The sequence below is a fragment of the Malus domestica genome, chromosome 13 (assembly GCF_042453785.1).
Source record: "Malus domestica chromosome 13, GDT2T_hap1".
In the NCBI taxonomy this organism is placed as follows: domain Eukaryota; kingdom Viridiplantae; phylum Streptophyta; class Magnoliopsida; order Rosales; family Rosaceae; genus Malus; species Malus domestica.
In genome coordinates this window covers 13380388-13398894 of record NC_091673.1, presented here as the reverse complement: position 1 = coordinate 13398894, position 18507 = coordinate 13380388, and the positions used below count along the sequence as shown (strand labels likewise).

The 18507-nt window shown below is 35.6% G+C and overlaps 1 protein-coding gene across 1 annotated transcript; it reads right to left on the bottom strand.

Annotated features, from left to right (window-relative positions):
• Positions 1-11391: 11391 nt before the first annotated feature.
• On the bottom strand, positions 11392-11988 carry LOC103430800 (nuclear transcription factor Y subunit B-4-like). The gene has a single exon (XM_008368940.4). The coding sequence runs from the start codon at positions 11965-11967 to the stop codon at positions 11494-11496; it is 474 nt and encodes a 157-aa protein (XP_008367162.2). The 5' UTR covers positions 11968-11988; the 3' UTR covers positions 11392-11493.
• Between the last annotated feature and the right edge of the window lie 6519 nt (positions 11989-18507).

Here is an 18507-nt window from a genome sequence, read left to right as displayed (position 1 = left end):
ACCATTAGGGTGGCTACCCCATTTCTGGGGTGTTCTTTTTTCTCCCCCGATCTCTCGGACCCTCTTGAACACTCTCTCTCTTTCCTTGTCTCTCCCCCCCATCTCTACAAACTCTCTCACCTCTCTTCTCTCAAACTCTCCATCTTATTACTCTCTCTTTCTCTCCAAGCACAGACACACACACACATAAACACCACAACGAAGATTGGATCACCACCACAGTAGCTTACACTCCAGCGACCCCACCTCCCTTGAGACCTTCCTATCGCGATTCAAACTAGTTGAGGCTCCTCCTCCTCTCTCTTTCTCACTGCATTGTTACACCGTCAATGTTCATTAAGTTTTCCCGCGAGTTCTCGTTATTTTCCCTTGGGTAAGCCTAAAAAACTGATAGGATTAAAAGCACACCACAAAGTAGCACACAAAAGTCCTATTGATTTTCCTTATTAACACTAAGATTTGTTAATTATAGCATATGAAAATAAGGATCTTTCCCGCAGAAGATTGTTTTATGTAACTACTTAAAATGTCACAAAAACTGAGTTGCTGTCCCTACTGACCAACCATCGAAAAATAATTATTAGATCGACTTACACTTATCTAAAGTTTACGAAATTTTATATGAAGACACTAGACACACAAAGCTACACTCACACAAATTTTTGGGATTTTTAGAGTTGATTTGCTATTTAAATTAAATCGAACAAAAACAGGATAGAAACATATTTTAAGTAGTTCACAAATTAAGAAAAACGAGTTAGGGGAATTGCTATCCACCACCAAATAATCATACAAACATGTTATGTTTCATTCAAATTCCTTTTATTTCCAGATGAAGATGCTCAAGTTGGCTCAATGTTAGAACTCAACCTATTACTCTTTCTTATGTAGTATGTTAAAAGAATGGTGTTTTCAACTTAACTTAGTCCCTAGCATGCAATCTAGAATGGCGTGTTCATAGATTTAACAAGTAGAAATCATTAAGAACGAAAGAGTTTGAGTCATCACAAGGCATCGTAAGTACTAGCATTGTCTTACTTATCCTAGAAATTGGTTCACATGTTAATTGCAATTAACAAGTACTACTCTAGAACATATGTAGGTCCTCATTCAACAAGGGTAGACACACACATATTCATAACATTAGAATCCTAGATATGCTTACTAAGTATGCATCCGTAGAAAACACATAAAGAATTCATCAGACAAGTAGTGAACCAATTTTCATCCTTTTACAAAAGTAATTCAAACGAAATGTCATAACAAACTTGCAATCATATTTGGGGCTTCAAAACAGCCCCTAACTACTAAAAATTAGTTACACTTACACATAATCCTTATATAAAACCAAAAGAAAGATATGAGTTTGAGAAGATAAAACCGAAAGAAGAGAATGCCAAGATTTCCTCCTTCCTCCTATATTGCTTTCTGTCCGCTGCTCTTTTGTTTTCCCCTTTTTATTTTTGTTCTATTTTTTCTATCATCTCATCCCACGACGGCGTCGATGAATTTTCCGGCCACCCATCTTGGCGCCTGCGGTGGCGCTTGGGGGAACCCCCAGTCCCTCCTTAAGTTTTTCGACGTGCTGAATCCTAATCTGATGTATGTTTTCCCAAATTCGATCGTTTTAGTATATGGTTATTAAATGGGCTCTATTTGTGTTTTGGTGCGTTGGTGGAAAGTGATCCCGTCCTCTCTAGTTCGAATGGCTCCTCGACAATGGAAACTGTGAGTGAACCCCTTCTTAAATTGCATGTTTTTATAAAATATTAGGCTTGCATGCATTTCATGAATTGAGCATGTTTTATATTATGTTTGACGGATTTCTATATTTATGGTTTACGGAGAATTTGTGATTTTTTTAAATTGCTTTTATTAAATATTTATGATTTGTCGAGTTTACGTTTTACAAAAGGTTATGAATTATTGAATTTTCATATATGAAATTCTATGGATTTATGAGTATGAATTATTATGGATTTATGAGATGAGACTTTGAGCTTTCGAGCTCCGATGATCTAATATGAGTTTTTGAGATACGTTTTCGATGCTTATCTAGTGGATTATCATACAACACATACACACAACCGAGTATGTAGATGTCCATGACCATAGGACACAGTTGATGAGATTTATGACATACTCCCAGCTTCACTAGCCCGAGGCTAGTGTCAGTGTGTTATGTGTGTGTGTGTGTGTGTGTGTGTGTGTGTGTGTGTATGTGTGTGTATATTTCTTCTCTAGTGTACCCCAAAGTCGTACAACTTCACCTTCGGATGATGGACCCCTATTTTCTTCTCTGGCGTAACCCAGAGTCGTACATCTTCACCTTCAAGTGATGGACCCACTATATACATATATATATGTTTCTTCTCTGGCATAACTTAAAGTCGTACAGCTTCACCTTCGAGCCATTATGATACCCCTAGTTGAGTACATTATTGATATGATTTACAAATGTTTTACGGATTTACCTTCGGGCGACTATTACCATTACTGAGCACTGGTTTACACGTACTTGTTTTACGAATGTTTTTCATGGCATGCTAGAGTTTTCAAAAAACTTACTATGTAGTACTATATATGTGTTTTCAAAACAGGAGGTTAGTATGTTCAGAAAGAAAATAGTTTTCTTATTATTAGTATTATTATTATAAACTTTGGTTCACTCACCCTTTGTTTTGCGCCCCTTTATGAGTTAGAATCGAGGCATCTAATCTCAGCGTCAAGACACCGAAGCATAGTATCCTCGAGTCTTTTCAGAGTAGAACCTACTCCTTTGTTCGTATCATTTTATATTAATTCTTTCACATTATTCTTAATTAGTTGTATGCTCTGAACACGTTCTTACAATTGCATACTTCATTATAATCAAATTTACAAATTTTGTTTACGTTCGTTCTTTCTTTATATGTTGCGTGCACGTTCAAAATGGTTTCGTCACTCTCGGGTGTTAGCCAGCACATGCTTATCCTGGTATTTGGGGATATCAGGATTGGGACGTGTCAATAGGGGTCCCCGATCTATATCCATCCCCGAATCTGCCCCGAATATATATTATGTGTTGTGCCGTATTGAAATTGTTTTCATAATTTTGTATTGTCTTTCTCCCCTAGTAGTTGGCTGTTGTATTTTTCTTTTGTTATCCCATTTTTTTTTTCATTGGACCAATTTGCCTTAATTTGCTATCATATTTGGCTTGTCATAAATACCTCCATAAAGTTTTATTATGTTTTTAATGATTTGGATGTAGATATTTAATGACAGAATTAATATCTATTAAATTAAAATGTGTTAGTTAAATGAATAATTTTTTTGCATTGACAAATATGGATATAACCTATAACCAATGGGGAATCCGTTACCCGGTGAGTATTGTTATGGATAATCTCCGATGGTTCATTTACGTTTAGAGATATGGTTAATTTTCATTATTATGGGGATGAATATGGCATTTCCGTCTTAAAACCAAAATGTTGCCATCCTTATCAAGGAAGGAGTTATTAGCTCCGAAGAAATTAATGGTGGTGCTATTCACACAACTTTTTTTACTTTCCACGCACAAATCTTAATTTTTGACCGTCGGAACAAATGAATTGAAGAAAATCAAATAACAAAAATTAACAGGGAATGTGTACGAGGTAAAAAAAGGGGTGTAGATAGAACCACCCTAAATTAAATACATGCTTAAAACGTAAAAGTTGAGAAACTTATGATTATTTTCATCACAAGTTTCCAAATTTCATGGGCAAGCAATTTCTTATAGTTCATGTAACTAACTTTTTAGGTAAAATTCCAAAGTGAAAAATAGGACAAAATCACCAATGCTCATGCCATGGTTGTTAAACACATTGCATGCCTACTACTAATCAAAAGAAAACCAATAGGTCGAGGTCAAAATTTTATATTCATTCACTACATCCATTCTTTCTCTAAAAGCCTTCTCTCTCAACAAGACCCTAGCTGGCTACCTCTATCATCGACGACCTTTGGCTATAGCTAGGGGTCGGTGGCAGCTTCTCAATTTCTCTTCCTAGCTCTTCATCCCTTTATCTTCCCCCATCTTCCCCATCCCAGCCTTCTCTCTTTTGGCCATACACGACTTTCTTTCCCCCTGACCTCATGCCAACCACTCATTCCCAACCTTTATCTACCTTATCTCCCCTCCCGTGCTTCTCTCCCACCATTTTATGAGCAATTTTCCATATATTTATGCCTTATACCCTGATCCGGGCCATGCCCTTTCAAGATTTTCTTTGATTTGGCGCTCGTTTTTCTTGGTGTGGGGTTGGATTCATGCTGCAGGTGGGTTTAATCCACCTTCATCAACTCATTTCCATAGTGGTGTCACATTCCTTACTTGGTTTCTATGACTGCACTCACATGTGCACTCAGATCTGGTAAGTTTGTGCAACTTAGCTTGATCTGGTGGCTCAGCTTGTACGTCTCGGTGCAGTTCGACTTGATCTGGTGGCTCGGCTTGTGAGTCTCGGACTTGGCGGCTCCGCTGCCTGTTACGGCTAACTCTTATGATGTTTGATATATGGATGCCGATACCTCACTATCCGGTGAATTTGTAAGTGGCCATGGCCTGAGTGCCTCGTCCCCCACTGTGATAAGTTGACCAGTAGATCCCTTCTCGAAGTAATGTAGTTATGTTTCACTCGCCTTATATGAACTGTGGTGGCGCTGTTGTTTTGGCTAGATTGGTCTTCGCCTTTGTGCGATGCGTTATGTAGTCTCGTTTGTCAACAATGACTTGATGTGGTCGCTTTACCGCGATGATTGTATATGGCCTCGCTATTCAGCAATGACCATTGTGGCTGCTTGTATTTCTATGTTGCGTCTATCGTTTATTGTGACCAATCTATACTGGTGGCACTTGTGTGCTTGGCGATTGTGTGTTTTGTGCTTGTGGTAGTCTACTAGGGGTTTACTCTTATTTGTCTGTTTGTGCAAATTCACTTCAGATCAATTTATTGGTTACTACTGGTGTTGGCTTCTTATTGGTCACTTGAGCTATGTACCCAATGACACCCTTGTAATTGTCTGCATTGATTAATGAAATACCACACTATCGTTTCTTGTCAAAAAGAAAACCAATAAGAAGCCAACGCCGGTAGTTACATTATCATCCAAGCCCAAGGTTGCATGTGTCACTATACAAACAGTGTGATATATGTGTTAAAAAGTTAATAACTTAAAAATTATAATTTACTACCACTTATATAAAAACACGTGATGTACCATCTGTATTTCGGTCACAATAAAAAATTTCTCTAAGGTTGCAATTTATTTGGTGGACTCGCCTATCCACCAGTATATATGTGCATAAGTATTGTCTAATTTGCATGCGCTCAAAGAGCAACCAACATGTTGCTACACGTGGCAAAACTCATGATGTTTGCTGCTACACAGTGACAATGGTCTATTTCAGTATTAAAATGTTAACGAGATTACATTTTAAATCATATTAGTGTATCATTTGATATAACATGTATATACTTTTTGGAGAGAGCAAATTTTTGTAAAGTATTTGGTTGAACTTGAGCATCATTGTAATTTGTATTTGATTTTCACGATTCTCTAATTCTATTGCAAGATACAAGCCCGATGATTGTGTATATATGTTAACATCCATCATCCCTAAATAATTCTTCTTGTACTTCCTGCTGTTTAAAAGGACAAAAGAAACTAAAGAGCAACTAGTTGTAAACCGTATACGCACAGTAGTTGAACAGATAAAACCTTGAAGAGATTTAAACACCTCGAAGAATATGTATGGTATACATATGCCGGATCAAGAACAAACTTCCGCACTTGATGAACAGTCATATATCGGAGTTATGGCCTAGAAACCCTAATTTCAAAAACTCAATAGAACTTATATATCAACCATGTATATTCATCAAAAGGTAATAATTAAATGTAAAAATACCTTAGAAACCCTAATTCTCTCTTTAGCTCTTCCTTAAATTGTACTTATATGTGTACGTAGTTTAGAAAGATACAATGAAACCACGTAATTGAACATGGACTCTAAATTGGTTTTGGCTTTTTAATATGTAGGGTTGTCTCTTAGCCACTGAATTAATGGTGGTCCTCGATTCCCCAACCACCGGCAACAAACAAATTTTGGGTTAAACAAACTCAAAACCTTAATTAATTAAAACTTTAACCTGGCCATTATCTTTATCTAGTCAACATCTGCATATTCAGCTTTGACAAAAAAAAAAGTCTGCACATTTAGTATATCATATAGGTGTAATTATCATATCACAGAGACACTGACAGCGACCTTATACCAGTGTTACCATAATTAATCATGGATTAAAATTCAGAAAACAAATTTATTCAACTTCTTTACCTTACTAATCTTATGAGAGGGTTCAGTTAAATTTGTTTGCAGTTGCATGTGTTCTTTCACATGAAATAAATTCCATTAGAACCAGCAGAACCTCCAAACCACATGATGAAAAAACTCAAATAATAATCCCTTAATTAGGTGGGAGATGCATATAATTATAAAACTTTAAGAACTCAGATTCTTTCACTGTGATTGCATACCCATTCAACTGTGGGATGCTTGTATTTATAAGAACTTCACGATTACATCTGAGGATTTGAAATCCCTATTTACAAGGAATTTTGAAAAACAAACAAATCAGAAAATCAACAGATTACATATTTGAAATCTTATCCTACAAACAAGGAAACCTAATCATGTAACACTTTTAAACAAAACTGAACTCCTCAAAGCACGGTGGATGAAACTGCATGTGGACCTCGTCTAACAGCTCCCCGCAAGCTAAGAGGGGGAAGAACCACTGGAAGCTTGGAGACAAGAAACTTAAAACGGGACGACGAGAGTCCTTTAGTGAAAATATCAGCAAGTTGGTCCTGGGAACACACATAATTAACTAGTAGCTGACCACGAACAACCTTCTCACGAACATAATGGTAATCGACCTCCAAGTGCTTGGTCTGCGAGTGAAAAACCGGATTGGATGCAAGAGCAATTGATGAGATATTGGCGCACCAAATGGTCGGTTGAACAAGATGCATATGAAGATCTTTATAAAAAGACCTTAACCAAGATAACTCAGCAGCATTATAAGCTAATTACCTATACTCCGCCTCTGCACTTGATCGAGATACCGTCTTCTGCTTCTTTGAACTCCAGGATACAAGGTTAGAACCCAAGTAAACACAGAAACCACCTATGGAGTGACGAGTGTCTAGGTTGCCAACATAATCGGCATCTGAAAAAACTGTTAACCTAGCAGTGCCTGGTTTATACAATAACCTATGATCATAAGTAGCCTTTAAGTACCGAATGATCCGCTTGACTGCCATCCAGTGCGTGTTCTTTAGAGAGTGCATAAACTGGAACACTTGATTCGCAGCATAGGACAAATAAGGTCGAGTGATTGTGAGGTATTGGAGCGCCCCCACAACACTACGATATAGCACATGATCAGCACAAGGATCACCAACATAAGCACTTAACTTCTGACCAGATGACACCGGAGTAGGGATAGGTTTTGCTTATGTGAATTTAGTGCGAGAGAGGAGGTCCATGTCATATTTAGATTGGCATAAATGCATGGAATCACCTTCATATTTTACCTCAATACCCAAGAAATAACTCATGTTTCCCAAATCCTTCATGGAAAACAAACTACCAAGTTTCTTGATCAAATGATCCATTTGACGAGGACTATTCCCTGTGATTAGAATGTCGTCTACATAGATGAGGAGAATTAAAGAAACACCTCGTTTATTGAACATAAATAAACTACAATCACATGTAGACTCTTCAAACCCGAGTTGAAGCAAATAATCAGAGAAACGTTGGAACCAAGCTCTAGGTGTTTGTTTGAGACCGTACAGAGAACGTTGCAACTTACAAACATGATTTGGAAACTCTTTGTCTGTGAACCCCGATGGTTGACGCATGTAAACCTGTTCAGTCAAGTAACCATGCAGAAATGCATTCTGAACATCAAGTTGACGTACATGCCACTTCTTTGACACATCAAGACTCAAGACAAGTCGAATGGTGCTATGTTTCATAATGGGACTGAAAGTCTCAGTGTAATCGACGCCAGCCATCTGGTGATATCCATTTGTTACTGATCGAGCTTTATGACATTCAATAGTACCATTTGCTCATCGTTTAAGCTTGAACACCCATTTGTTTGGCAATACGTTCATATTAGGACAATATGGAACTAAACTCTAGGTTCAACACCGTTGTAGGGCATTGAATTCCTGCACCATATCATCCCGCCACTCCTGATGCTTGACTGCCTGATTGAAACACGTAGGCTCAACAGGAAATTTGTCAACTGCAACATGCATAACATATTTTGGATTTGGTTTTGAAACCCCCGATTTGGCTTGTGTAGTCATAGAATGGCCAGTATCACTAAACACAGTGGCTTGCAGAGGTTGAGTATCGACTAAAACTTGCTCATTTGATGACGGTGAGGGTGCTAGGGGCAAGTTAGGTGCTAGGGGCAGGTTAGGTTGTAAAGCTGGGACAAGTTAAGAGATAACTTTAGTAGGCAATGTGTTAGGTTGAGAAGTAGTGGGGTCAGGATAGGATGGTATGGAAGCATAGAGATTAGAGTTAGGAGATATTTGTGGAGGTGGACGATTCAAAATAGGACTCTCAGGTGAAGCGGTGGATAATGGGAACGTAAAAAGTAGGTCGGGTAAAAGATTGGTAACTAGTGATGCGACACTTTCAGAAGGAGATGTGAGCCCTTTAAAAGGGAAGAAGTCATCATCGAATAGAACATGGTGAGACAAATAAACTCGTCGTGTGGACATATCCAAGCACCTGTATCCTTGATGGTCCAATGAACCTAAGAAAAACACATGACTTTGATTTTTGTTGCAATTTATTTTGGGTGTATGGTGTTAACCAAGGAAGACAACGACAACCAAAAACTTTTAACATCTCTTACTTTGGTGTTTTTTTTAAATTTTTTTCGAAAGGTGAGATGTTAGACAAAACTCGAGTTGGTAACCGGTTTATTAAATAAGTAGCAGTTAAGCAGGCATCAAACCAGAACCTAGTTGGCATGAAAGACTGAGAAAGCATGACAATTGCAGTTTCAACAATGTGACGATGTTTGCGTTCGGCTAAACCATTTTGTTCAGGTTGTTTAGGGCAAGAAAAACGTTGTGAAATACCATGAACATCCAAAAATCGTTGGAAAGCATTACTTTTGTATTCACCACCTTCATGACATTGTATAGTTTTAATGGAGCAATTAAACATGTTCTCAACTTGAGTTTTAAATTTCACAAATATCTCAAACACTTCATATTTGTTTTTCATTGGAAAAACCCAAGAATATCGTGAATACTCATCGACAAATAACAAATAATAACGAAAACCTTCATTGGATTGAATTGGAGAACACCACACATCAGAGTGGATAAGTTGCAAAGAAAATTGAGACATGGACTCTGACACATTGAAAGGAAGCTTAGTGCTTTTACCTAAAGGACAAGACTCATAAAAACTTACATTAGAGGTACCATGAATGGGTACCAACTTATTGGAAACTAAAAAAATTATTATTGGTTTCGCAAGATGGCCAAGACGTGCATGCCACCTTTGAACTAAGACCCTAACCCCTACAAATGCAGAAACAATATGCTTGAGATGTCCACAGCCATTTGGAAATGGGTACAACCCATTCTCACATCTCCATCGGAAAAGCGTTTTCCGTGTCTTGAGGTCCTTAACAAGAAAGAAATGTGGAAATATTAGTAGGTAACAATCATTATCTAAGGTGAATTTATGGGCAGAAATAATATTGGTTGATGCAGAATGACAGTGAAGAATATCACGTAAAGCAAATGAGCAAGCATTAGTTTGAAGATGATTTGAGCCAAAATGTGCAATAGAGATACCAGAATTATTACCTACACCTCCCTTACCATCATTACCATTGTACTCTTTAAGATGGGCCAGATTTTGAATATCTGGTGTTATATGTGCGTTGGCACCGGTGTCGAGTAGCCAAGAGCCATTCTGCTGCTTATTAAGAGTGATAGGAGAAGACGTCATGGCCGAAAGACGTTTGGTAGGAATCCTTCCTTCAAAGGCAGCATTCATTCGCTGGTAGCAGTCCAGTGCGGGATGACCTAGTTTACCACAAATTTGACAAATAATTCGATCACCACAAGAAGCCATCCTTTCACCATTACCTTGGTTATTCGGAATGTTGGTGTTGTTGCGATTATTATAGGCTCTTTGATTCCCACCACGGTTGGAAGCATGGCCTCGCCTACCACCACGAGGACAACCACCACGGCCTCTGGAAGCAATAAAGGCGTTTACAGTAGCACCTTCCTCCAAAGGCACATTTTGTTCAGTCATTCTACGTTCTGTAGTCAGCAGGAGTGATTCAAGTGTTGGATACGCGATAGGGGTATCTCGAGCTTGTGCAGCACTCACAGTCATCTCAAACGTTGGTCTCAGATTGTTCAACACAATCTGAACAAGTTCCTCATCAAACACAGGTTGCCCGGCAAAAGCGAGGTTATCAGCTATCGCATTCATGCGATCCAGGTAATCAACAGATAGTTCACCTTTCTTGGTCTGCAACAATTCAGTTCTCAGAAACAAAATTCGATTTTGATAGGTAGATGCATACCTTTACTCAAGAGCTTCCCATGTAGCTCGAGCTGTTCTTTACTCGCCACCACGGACAGGACGGACGCAATTAAGGATCCATTTATCCAGCTTAGGATCATTTGGTCCTGTTGAACCCAAGCCGTGTACGCAGGATTGACAGTGGTGGAGTTCGCAACATGTTTTGGGGGACACAACAACGTGCCATCAACATACCCCATCAGGTCTCTACTTTTCAGAATAGGGAGCATTTGAGCCAACCACAGTGGGTAGTTGGTTCTATCAAGTTTGATATTGATGACAGTGGAGAAGGGTTGGAAGGTGTTTTGAGGGTTGGAGTTAACAGCGGAAATATTGTTGTCAGCCATGGAAGCGTGGATGGAGAAGAATGAGAAGTAGGATCTTTATCGTTAGACAAAAAAAGCTCTAGAAACCATATAAAACTTTAAGAACTCAGATTCTTTCACTATGATTGCATACTCATTCAACTATGGGATGCTTGTATTTATAAGAACTTCACGATTACATCTAAGGATTTGAAATCCCTATTTACAAGGAATTTTGAAAAACAAACAAATCAGAAAATCAACAGATTACATATTTGAAATCATATCCTACAAACAAGGAAACCTAATCATGTAACACTTTCAAACAAAACTGAACTCCTCAGATAACGATGGAGACGGTGGATAAAACTGCATGTGGACCTCGTCTAACAATAATTACCTTCTCAATGACACTAAATAATTTTCCCTTATATTTGAAAAAAAGTAGATACAATATATGATCAATTCACTTAGCCAACAAGCGCAGGCCCGCACACATACTGATCGAAATTACTTACAACCAGAAGTACTTGATCCTTTGAAATAATTAGATCCTTTTGTATGAGGAATATTGTTGATCGATATCCTTTGATGATCTTCATTAATATTGTTGTTAGCCTCCGATGATATTCCATCCCTTTCTTGCTCTCTATACCTGTGTAAGTACCTTCGCAACGGACCGGTGTAGTCATCGAAACCCAGCGCTCTTAGCGCCCAGCAGACATCGTCACCATTCACGGTCTTCCGCCTCTCTTTGCGGCACTTCTCCGAGGCCTCGCCGGTGACAAAGCTGATGAACTCCGACGCGCATTCTTGCATGGTTTCCTTGGCCTCCTTTGAGATCTTGGCGTTGGGTGGCAATATTTGCTTCATGATCCGCCCGACGTTGGCTATTGGCAGCAGCTGGTCTTGCTCCTTGATGCCTCCATCAATATCATCATCCTTTGCAGCTCCGCTTGCTCCAGGATTATTATTGTCGACCATGTCTTGATACGAGCTAGTACTTGTGGGGGAGTCAACACTCCCATCATTTCTATTTATATACAAATGGAGGCACGGGTGTTTATATATGTATTAATACGCACTCGATAGCAAATACTTGTACGTACTAATACGCACCCTATATGGCTAATTATATTGTTATATATGATAAGTTTTTAACTCGACTGATTTTCTTTTATTCAACAATTATCATAATGAGTTTTGAACTTAAGACCTCTACTAACAAACAAAAGATTAGCTAGGTGCACTATATGCTAGGTTCAAATCTCGTAGATGATGAATTTGATACCAAATTAGGCTTCTCATTATGTGGCTTAGCCGAACTCTCATTCACCTTAACGTAAAAATATCGATCTACTAAAAAAAAACGAGTATAATTAACATTATTAATATTATTATAAGTAATCAACATACTTGTAACTAGCTAGCCTCATATTAATACCTAAAATGGACCAAAATCACCATCTAATTATTGTCTAGAAGCACCGAGTCTTTACTTTATTAAAACTTTACATGAACTCAAATTTCTCATGATTGTCGATCGAGAGAAAAAGAAGTTCAAATCCCCTTCCTCTAAACGAGACTAAAATCAAAATGAATTAAAATTCCTATCTAACACTCAATTTAATGATTTTTTTACCATATATAAAATGAAAAAAAAAAACGTATCTGAATATTGCACCCGCACCCAACGCCATCTTAATTTTCATTTGATATATTAAATATAATGAGCAAATAGACATGCATATATAATTTGCCAAATTGTTGGTGGGAGAATCTTCCACCTTAATAACGTGTTGTGACTTATACCTTGTTGTAGGGCATGCATTTGTTGTGATGCCGATCGACTTGGTCAGCATTACTACTGTTTTGCCACCCTCGGATTCGATCGAGCTCAATCTATTGGAGCAGAATTAATATATAAAACACCAGTTTGATGTTCTGCAAATTAATGGACCACGTCAACGACTTTGACGTGCTCGATGGCAATTAGTTCCTGATTTATTTAAAATATTTCGTACGATTAATTAAATTAACACATGCAGCAGCAAATTGTTAATGGAAGCTGATGATATTTGATTGCTTTTAGCTGCTGCCTCCTCATCCATTACAATTTGCTGTAGAGTGGTACGTACTGATTAAACCAATCAGCTCATCAGGAGCATGTGTTCGAAATATTAATTAAAAGCGTTTGGAATGTAAATACAGATTAAATAAATATCATCTAAAAGCATAATGTCGTCGCGTGGATTCAACCATGTTGATCCTCAACTTTTGAAAAGTGTCAACAATATGTGTCAATGTCAATGTGTCAATGTTGAATACACGTATTCGTAAATTCAAAGATGTAATATCAATTCTAAAAACTAAAGTATTGTCCCAAACAACTTTAGAGAAACATTTTAGTTTATCTTAAACTTTTATTTGCGATATAGCATATTTTTGTACTAATTGATAATTATTACTATGTGAAGGTATGTTTCTGTAAGATGGGACTAAGAAAAATTATAACTTATTACAACACAGATTTTATTCGTATACTTAACAGGTCCCAAGTTTGGACTGAATTTTTTTATAACTTTAAGGAGGTTATTCCTCTAATTTTAAAGAGGTTTTAGTGTATTATTGTGTACTGAAATTAAGTTAATTAAGTTTATTACATCACTTAATGCGACAGCATACATATCTCCTTATGTGGTAGGTTATCTTAATAGGAAGTTGCATCTATATTTGCCTATAAAATTAGGGATGTGATATCCACACACCTTTTTTTACTTCTTCCACACCTTTTTGGTTTTCTGCCGTCGGATCGGATGAATTGAAGAAGATCAATGGACAGAAATTAACAAGGGTGTGTGAGAAGTAAAAAGGAGTGTGTGGATAGCACACCCCTAAAATTAATCAACTGTTTATATAGTAATTGCCAATAGCTATTTTAATTTCACATTACGTTTGTCTGTTTTTGTCGACCGTAAATCTGATGTTGACATTTTTACTTGTCTTGTTTTTAAGGTGGAGATGAATGATCTGATGATTGTGCCGATAAATATTGCTAACCCGACGTCTCACCTGCTGCTTGGGTGTTAATATATCTATCTTATAATTGTCCATATTTAAGAGTCACACATGTTACTGTAAGACATATTCTAAAATCACAACAACAAGACATTAATATCACGAATAAATCAAATCAATATAAAATAGAGATTGACTAATTATATTAAACTTAGCTATAAAATACGGAACACATGGTTATGAAGATGAAGCCATTGATCCTTGCGAACAAAGTAGAAGTAGTCTTCTACTTCCAGTACCTCTCAATGAACTCTACTATCAAAATAGGCTTGTAGTTTTCATGAGTTTCAATTGGTATGAAAGCAGGGACTGCTCTTAAGTTATATAGCTAGGGTTTCAACCAATTCCCCCTATTATTGGAAAGGATATCAACCCAAATCATATCTAATCAATTAGAGTCCTATCATGACTCTTATTCCTTATATTTACTTAATAAAGGTCCATGATTGATTGCATGTAATTAGGACTCTAATATGTTTGTTTCCTTAAGGCACCGAGAGTCTTAGAGATTTCATTAACTTGATTGCCAAGTCAACTAATCCCTCAATTATTCTCGGCATAATTCATTGAAATTCACAAAATAGTTTTACATTCTCCCACTTGAATGTCAATGAGAATACCTCAACGAGATAAATATATATGGTGATCACTTGAGTCCACTAAAGTATGCAATTATACCTTTCAAGTAACTTGTCACTTTGAGACTAAGTGCAGAACCAAAGAAAACAAGGCACACATTGGACATTTCCTTGCACGCCATGATTACATGCACACTTAACAAAGTCATGATATCAAGAGCTAATAGTCAAAACATTAGCTCACAATAGTTGAAAAGTAGTTTACAAAAGAACTTAACAACGTTGGTAGCGAAATCCAACTTTTCTGTCAATTTAGAATATAATAAGAGAACAAGTAAAATACGATATACTGTTTACAAAATCAAGACCTCTTATTAAAACTTATCAACAAAATTTAAACCAAATTTACTCTTAAAGTATCAGCCACTAAGACTTCAAATTTTCAATACAAAAGGTAATCTTTTACTCCCACTGATTAAAAGAGTAAAAAAAAAAACTTTATAGATGTCTACAAAATGAAACATATACCTTTCAAATGCTCCTATTAGCAAAACATTAGTCATGGGATCTAAACATAAAATTTATGAGCTTAACTTAACATCTTTATTCTAGATATCTGTCGGGAAGTGACTCTTGTGACTGAAAAACTATACAAACTCCTTTGGTCAGTTTTGTTCATCTAACATTTGACAGAAATAGAAAACTTTAACCAAATGTTTTCTTATTGCATCAAAAGCATATAATTCTAGAATCATCTTTGGACAGAAACTATTATATTAGGATTGCATAGCTAAAACATAAAATACAAGGGTAAACGTATATAGCTTCAACACTTTTAAGCAGATGAAGTATATACAATCTTGTCAATTCCATGCTTCACTTACATTGATTTATAGTTGTACTGAATAAGAAAACACTTTTGAGTAGATTAATTATCCATCAATAACATATAAATCACAAGTCCAATTTCTTGAACAACAAACAAGAATAATAAGCAAAACACTTTTGAGCAAAATATACTCATTAACCCTTCTTGAATTTCCTGCAATATTAGCTGTATATATAAAATATAAACAAGTATGATAATGTACGTTTTATCTTCCAAAACTATGACCATTAAAAGCATGCAAAATTGATGAGTGTAAAGCCCATAATACAGTATTTCTCCCACTTGGGCAAACACTCAAAATTGCAAGATTAAACACTAGAGAAAGTGGTTTTCATATAACAAAATATAGGCTAGTTGAATCAATAAAGATCAAATACATAATTTTTTTTTAAATTAGGTTAGAATTAAAAAGTTCCATAAATAAAACTTATGCAATGACTACAATTTTATTTTATTTTAGTGTATGAGAGAAGACTCACATATGTGCTAAAGTTATGTCATAAATTAAAATGAAACCTAATAAGAGAATCCAAACTCAAAATTTATGTTTTAATTCTAAAACAAAGTCGATTAAAATAAACACTTAGATATCTCAATAACATCAATTTTTAAGCAATAATTTTATTTAGAACTCAGAGAAAATTAAGGCAAAAGATTGGCAAATTTACCTACTCATTCTCGATTCTGCAAGATTCATCATGGAAGTAGTCGAGTTGTGGAGGATCGAACCAACTGCAAATTGCATGATTGTTACACCTTTGGGCTGAAACTAATCATGCAAAGAAAATACATGCACAGCTAGCCAAAACGTAAATTACACAAAATACATATAACTTCAACAGCTTTGGCCAGATGAAAATATGTTAGAAGTAGTTTATGTTGCTATAATATTAATTTATAGTTGGTAAATGATTTCCTGAAATTCCCTTTGGGACAAAAGTATTCAGCATATAAATTAAAATTTTGATTTTTCCAAATAATCCTTTAAAACAATATTAAATAACTGTTTTGTTGGATATTCAATGATTCTCCAAAGATTAAATCAGACACAAAAGTATGTCGTTATTGAGATGGAACAATAGAGTTATTGAAAGAGGAAACATGGTTATTCAGTTATTCAATAGGGAAGAAAATGATCAATTAGTAAACTGAAGCCACTTTCCAATTTTCTCTCAAAAGACAATTATCATTATAATCAAAATTGATGACCAAACAAAACATTGGTTTAGGCAAAACAAATCAATACATCTTTAAATCAAAACTTAATCAGTGTTGTCTAATAAAACTCATTAATATTGAGAATTTGCATAAAATAAGGACATATTGGAACCATAAATTTGTATAATAATCGGTACCAATAGATATGCACAAATCAGTGAAACAATATCACATAACAAAACTAGTTTTGAAGTACCAAAATTCAGCAGTACTACTTTAGTTTGCAAATTCACTAAAAACTCAATTCTCTTTAGATTGTCATAAAAAAAAATTTAGATATGCACTAGACATATATGGCTACTATTTCGGAAAAATTCATGATTTTTAAAATTTTATAAGCGAGCAAAAAATGAATTCGAAAAAATAGGTGTTGTAGAAACTGCAGAAAATGTTCAGTACAGACCTAGGATTACAAATTCTCCAAATATTCATTGTTCATCTGATATGCATGAAAATTTTCGGAAACGACAAAAATTCTGCAGTACATACTAGAGACTAAGTAATTCACCAAAAATTCAATTGTTCTCCAATATGCATGAAAATTTTCAGAAATGAAGTAGACATATAAATTTACTGTCACCCAAAGTTCAATAATTTTTGCAATGTTAAAAGTGGGCTAAAAATAAAATCGAAATGGAATGTGCTGCAGAAGCTGCGTAAATTCTGCAGTATAGTCCCGAGGTTAAAAATTCACCAATAAGTCATTTTCAAACCAATGTGCGAGAAAATTTCCAAACCTGAAATAAACATCTCAATGTATATCATACTAAAAGTTCATGAATTTATGAGTTACATAGATATATCAAAATACTGTCACAAACAGACTATGGTGCAAATTTCCAACAACAATATGTAACACTTAAAATTTTACCATAAATCCATTTCTTGTCCAAAAGATGTGAAATTTTTTCCATGTGCAGAATATAACATGACATAATTTCATCAAAATTGGCGTTCGGAAAATTTATCAAATTATTGTTCTGGAGTGGTGAGTGAAATTGACAAAACCTTCTAATCCGATCATAATAAAATGAGATAAATATGCATTGATGAGAATTTGGCTAAACAATGACCATTCACTATATATTTGCTATACAAAATGCAAATAGGTAACAAAAAAAATTTCATTCTTTTGGCGATTACAACAAGCAAGTCATCTCTTTTTCACCATTAGTCATTTAGACAACTTCACTTAAAGTCTACATAATCAAATATTAAAATTTATTAACCATATCAATTTTCAATACACGGGTCACATTACTATCCTTTTAATCTATTACTCAAAATTATGGATTGAAATGGAATAAAATGAAATTAAAAGTAGTCGAAAGATCCCAAAACCTTTATCGTGGAATTGACATTTGAAGACCCATAAAACATGACAAAAGAGAGCATGCATAAGACATTAGTGTCATGATGTTTACAAATGCATCTCATTTTTTTATAAAGCAAGTGTAAAATTGCAAATATTATATTGTATTCAAAACTAAATATAAACCATGAGAACATAAAACCAAAACTTGCAGCTCCTTTTATTTTCCCTCAATTATAAAAGGTTCTTTCATATAATTTTCTTAATCATGAGCATATGCTTATATAATCAGAAAAAATTGCAACATGCCTAATGCAATTCTTCCATTCAATAAAATATCATTAGAATTATTCATATTAAGATTAAGAGTGAGTGGAAGCATGAAATCACAAGAACTCATAAGAAAACACCATATATAAGGAGCCATCTATACATGGAAAACATGAGCG

Excerpts from the sequence above, each read along its gene's own strand:
- LOC103430800 (XM_008368940.4), bottom strand. The coding sequence starts at position 11,967 with ATGGTCGACAATAATAATCCTGGAGCAAGCGGAGCTGCAAAGGATGAT.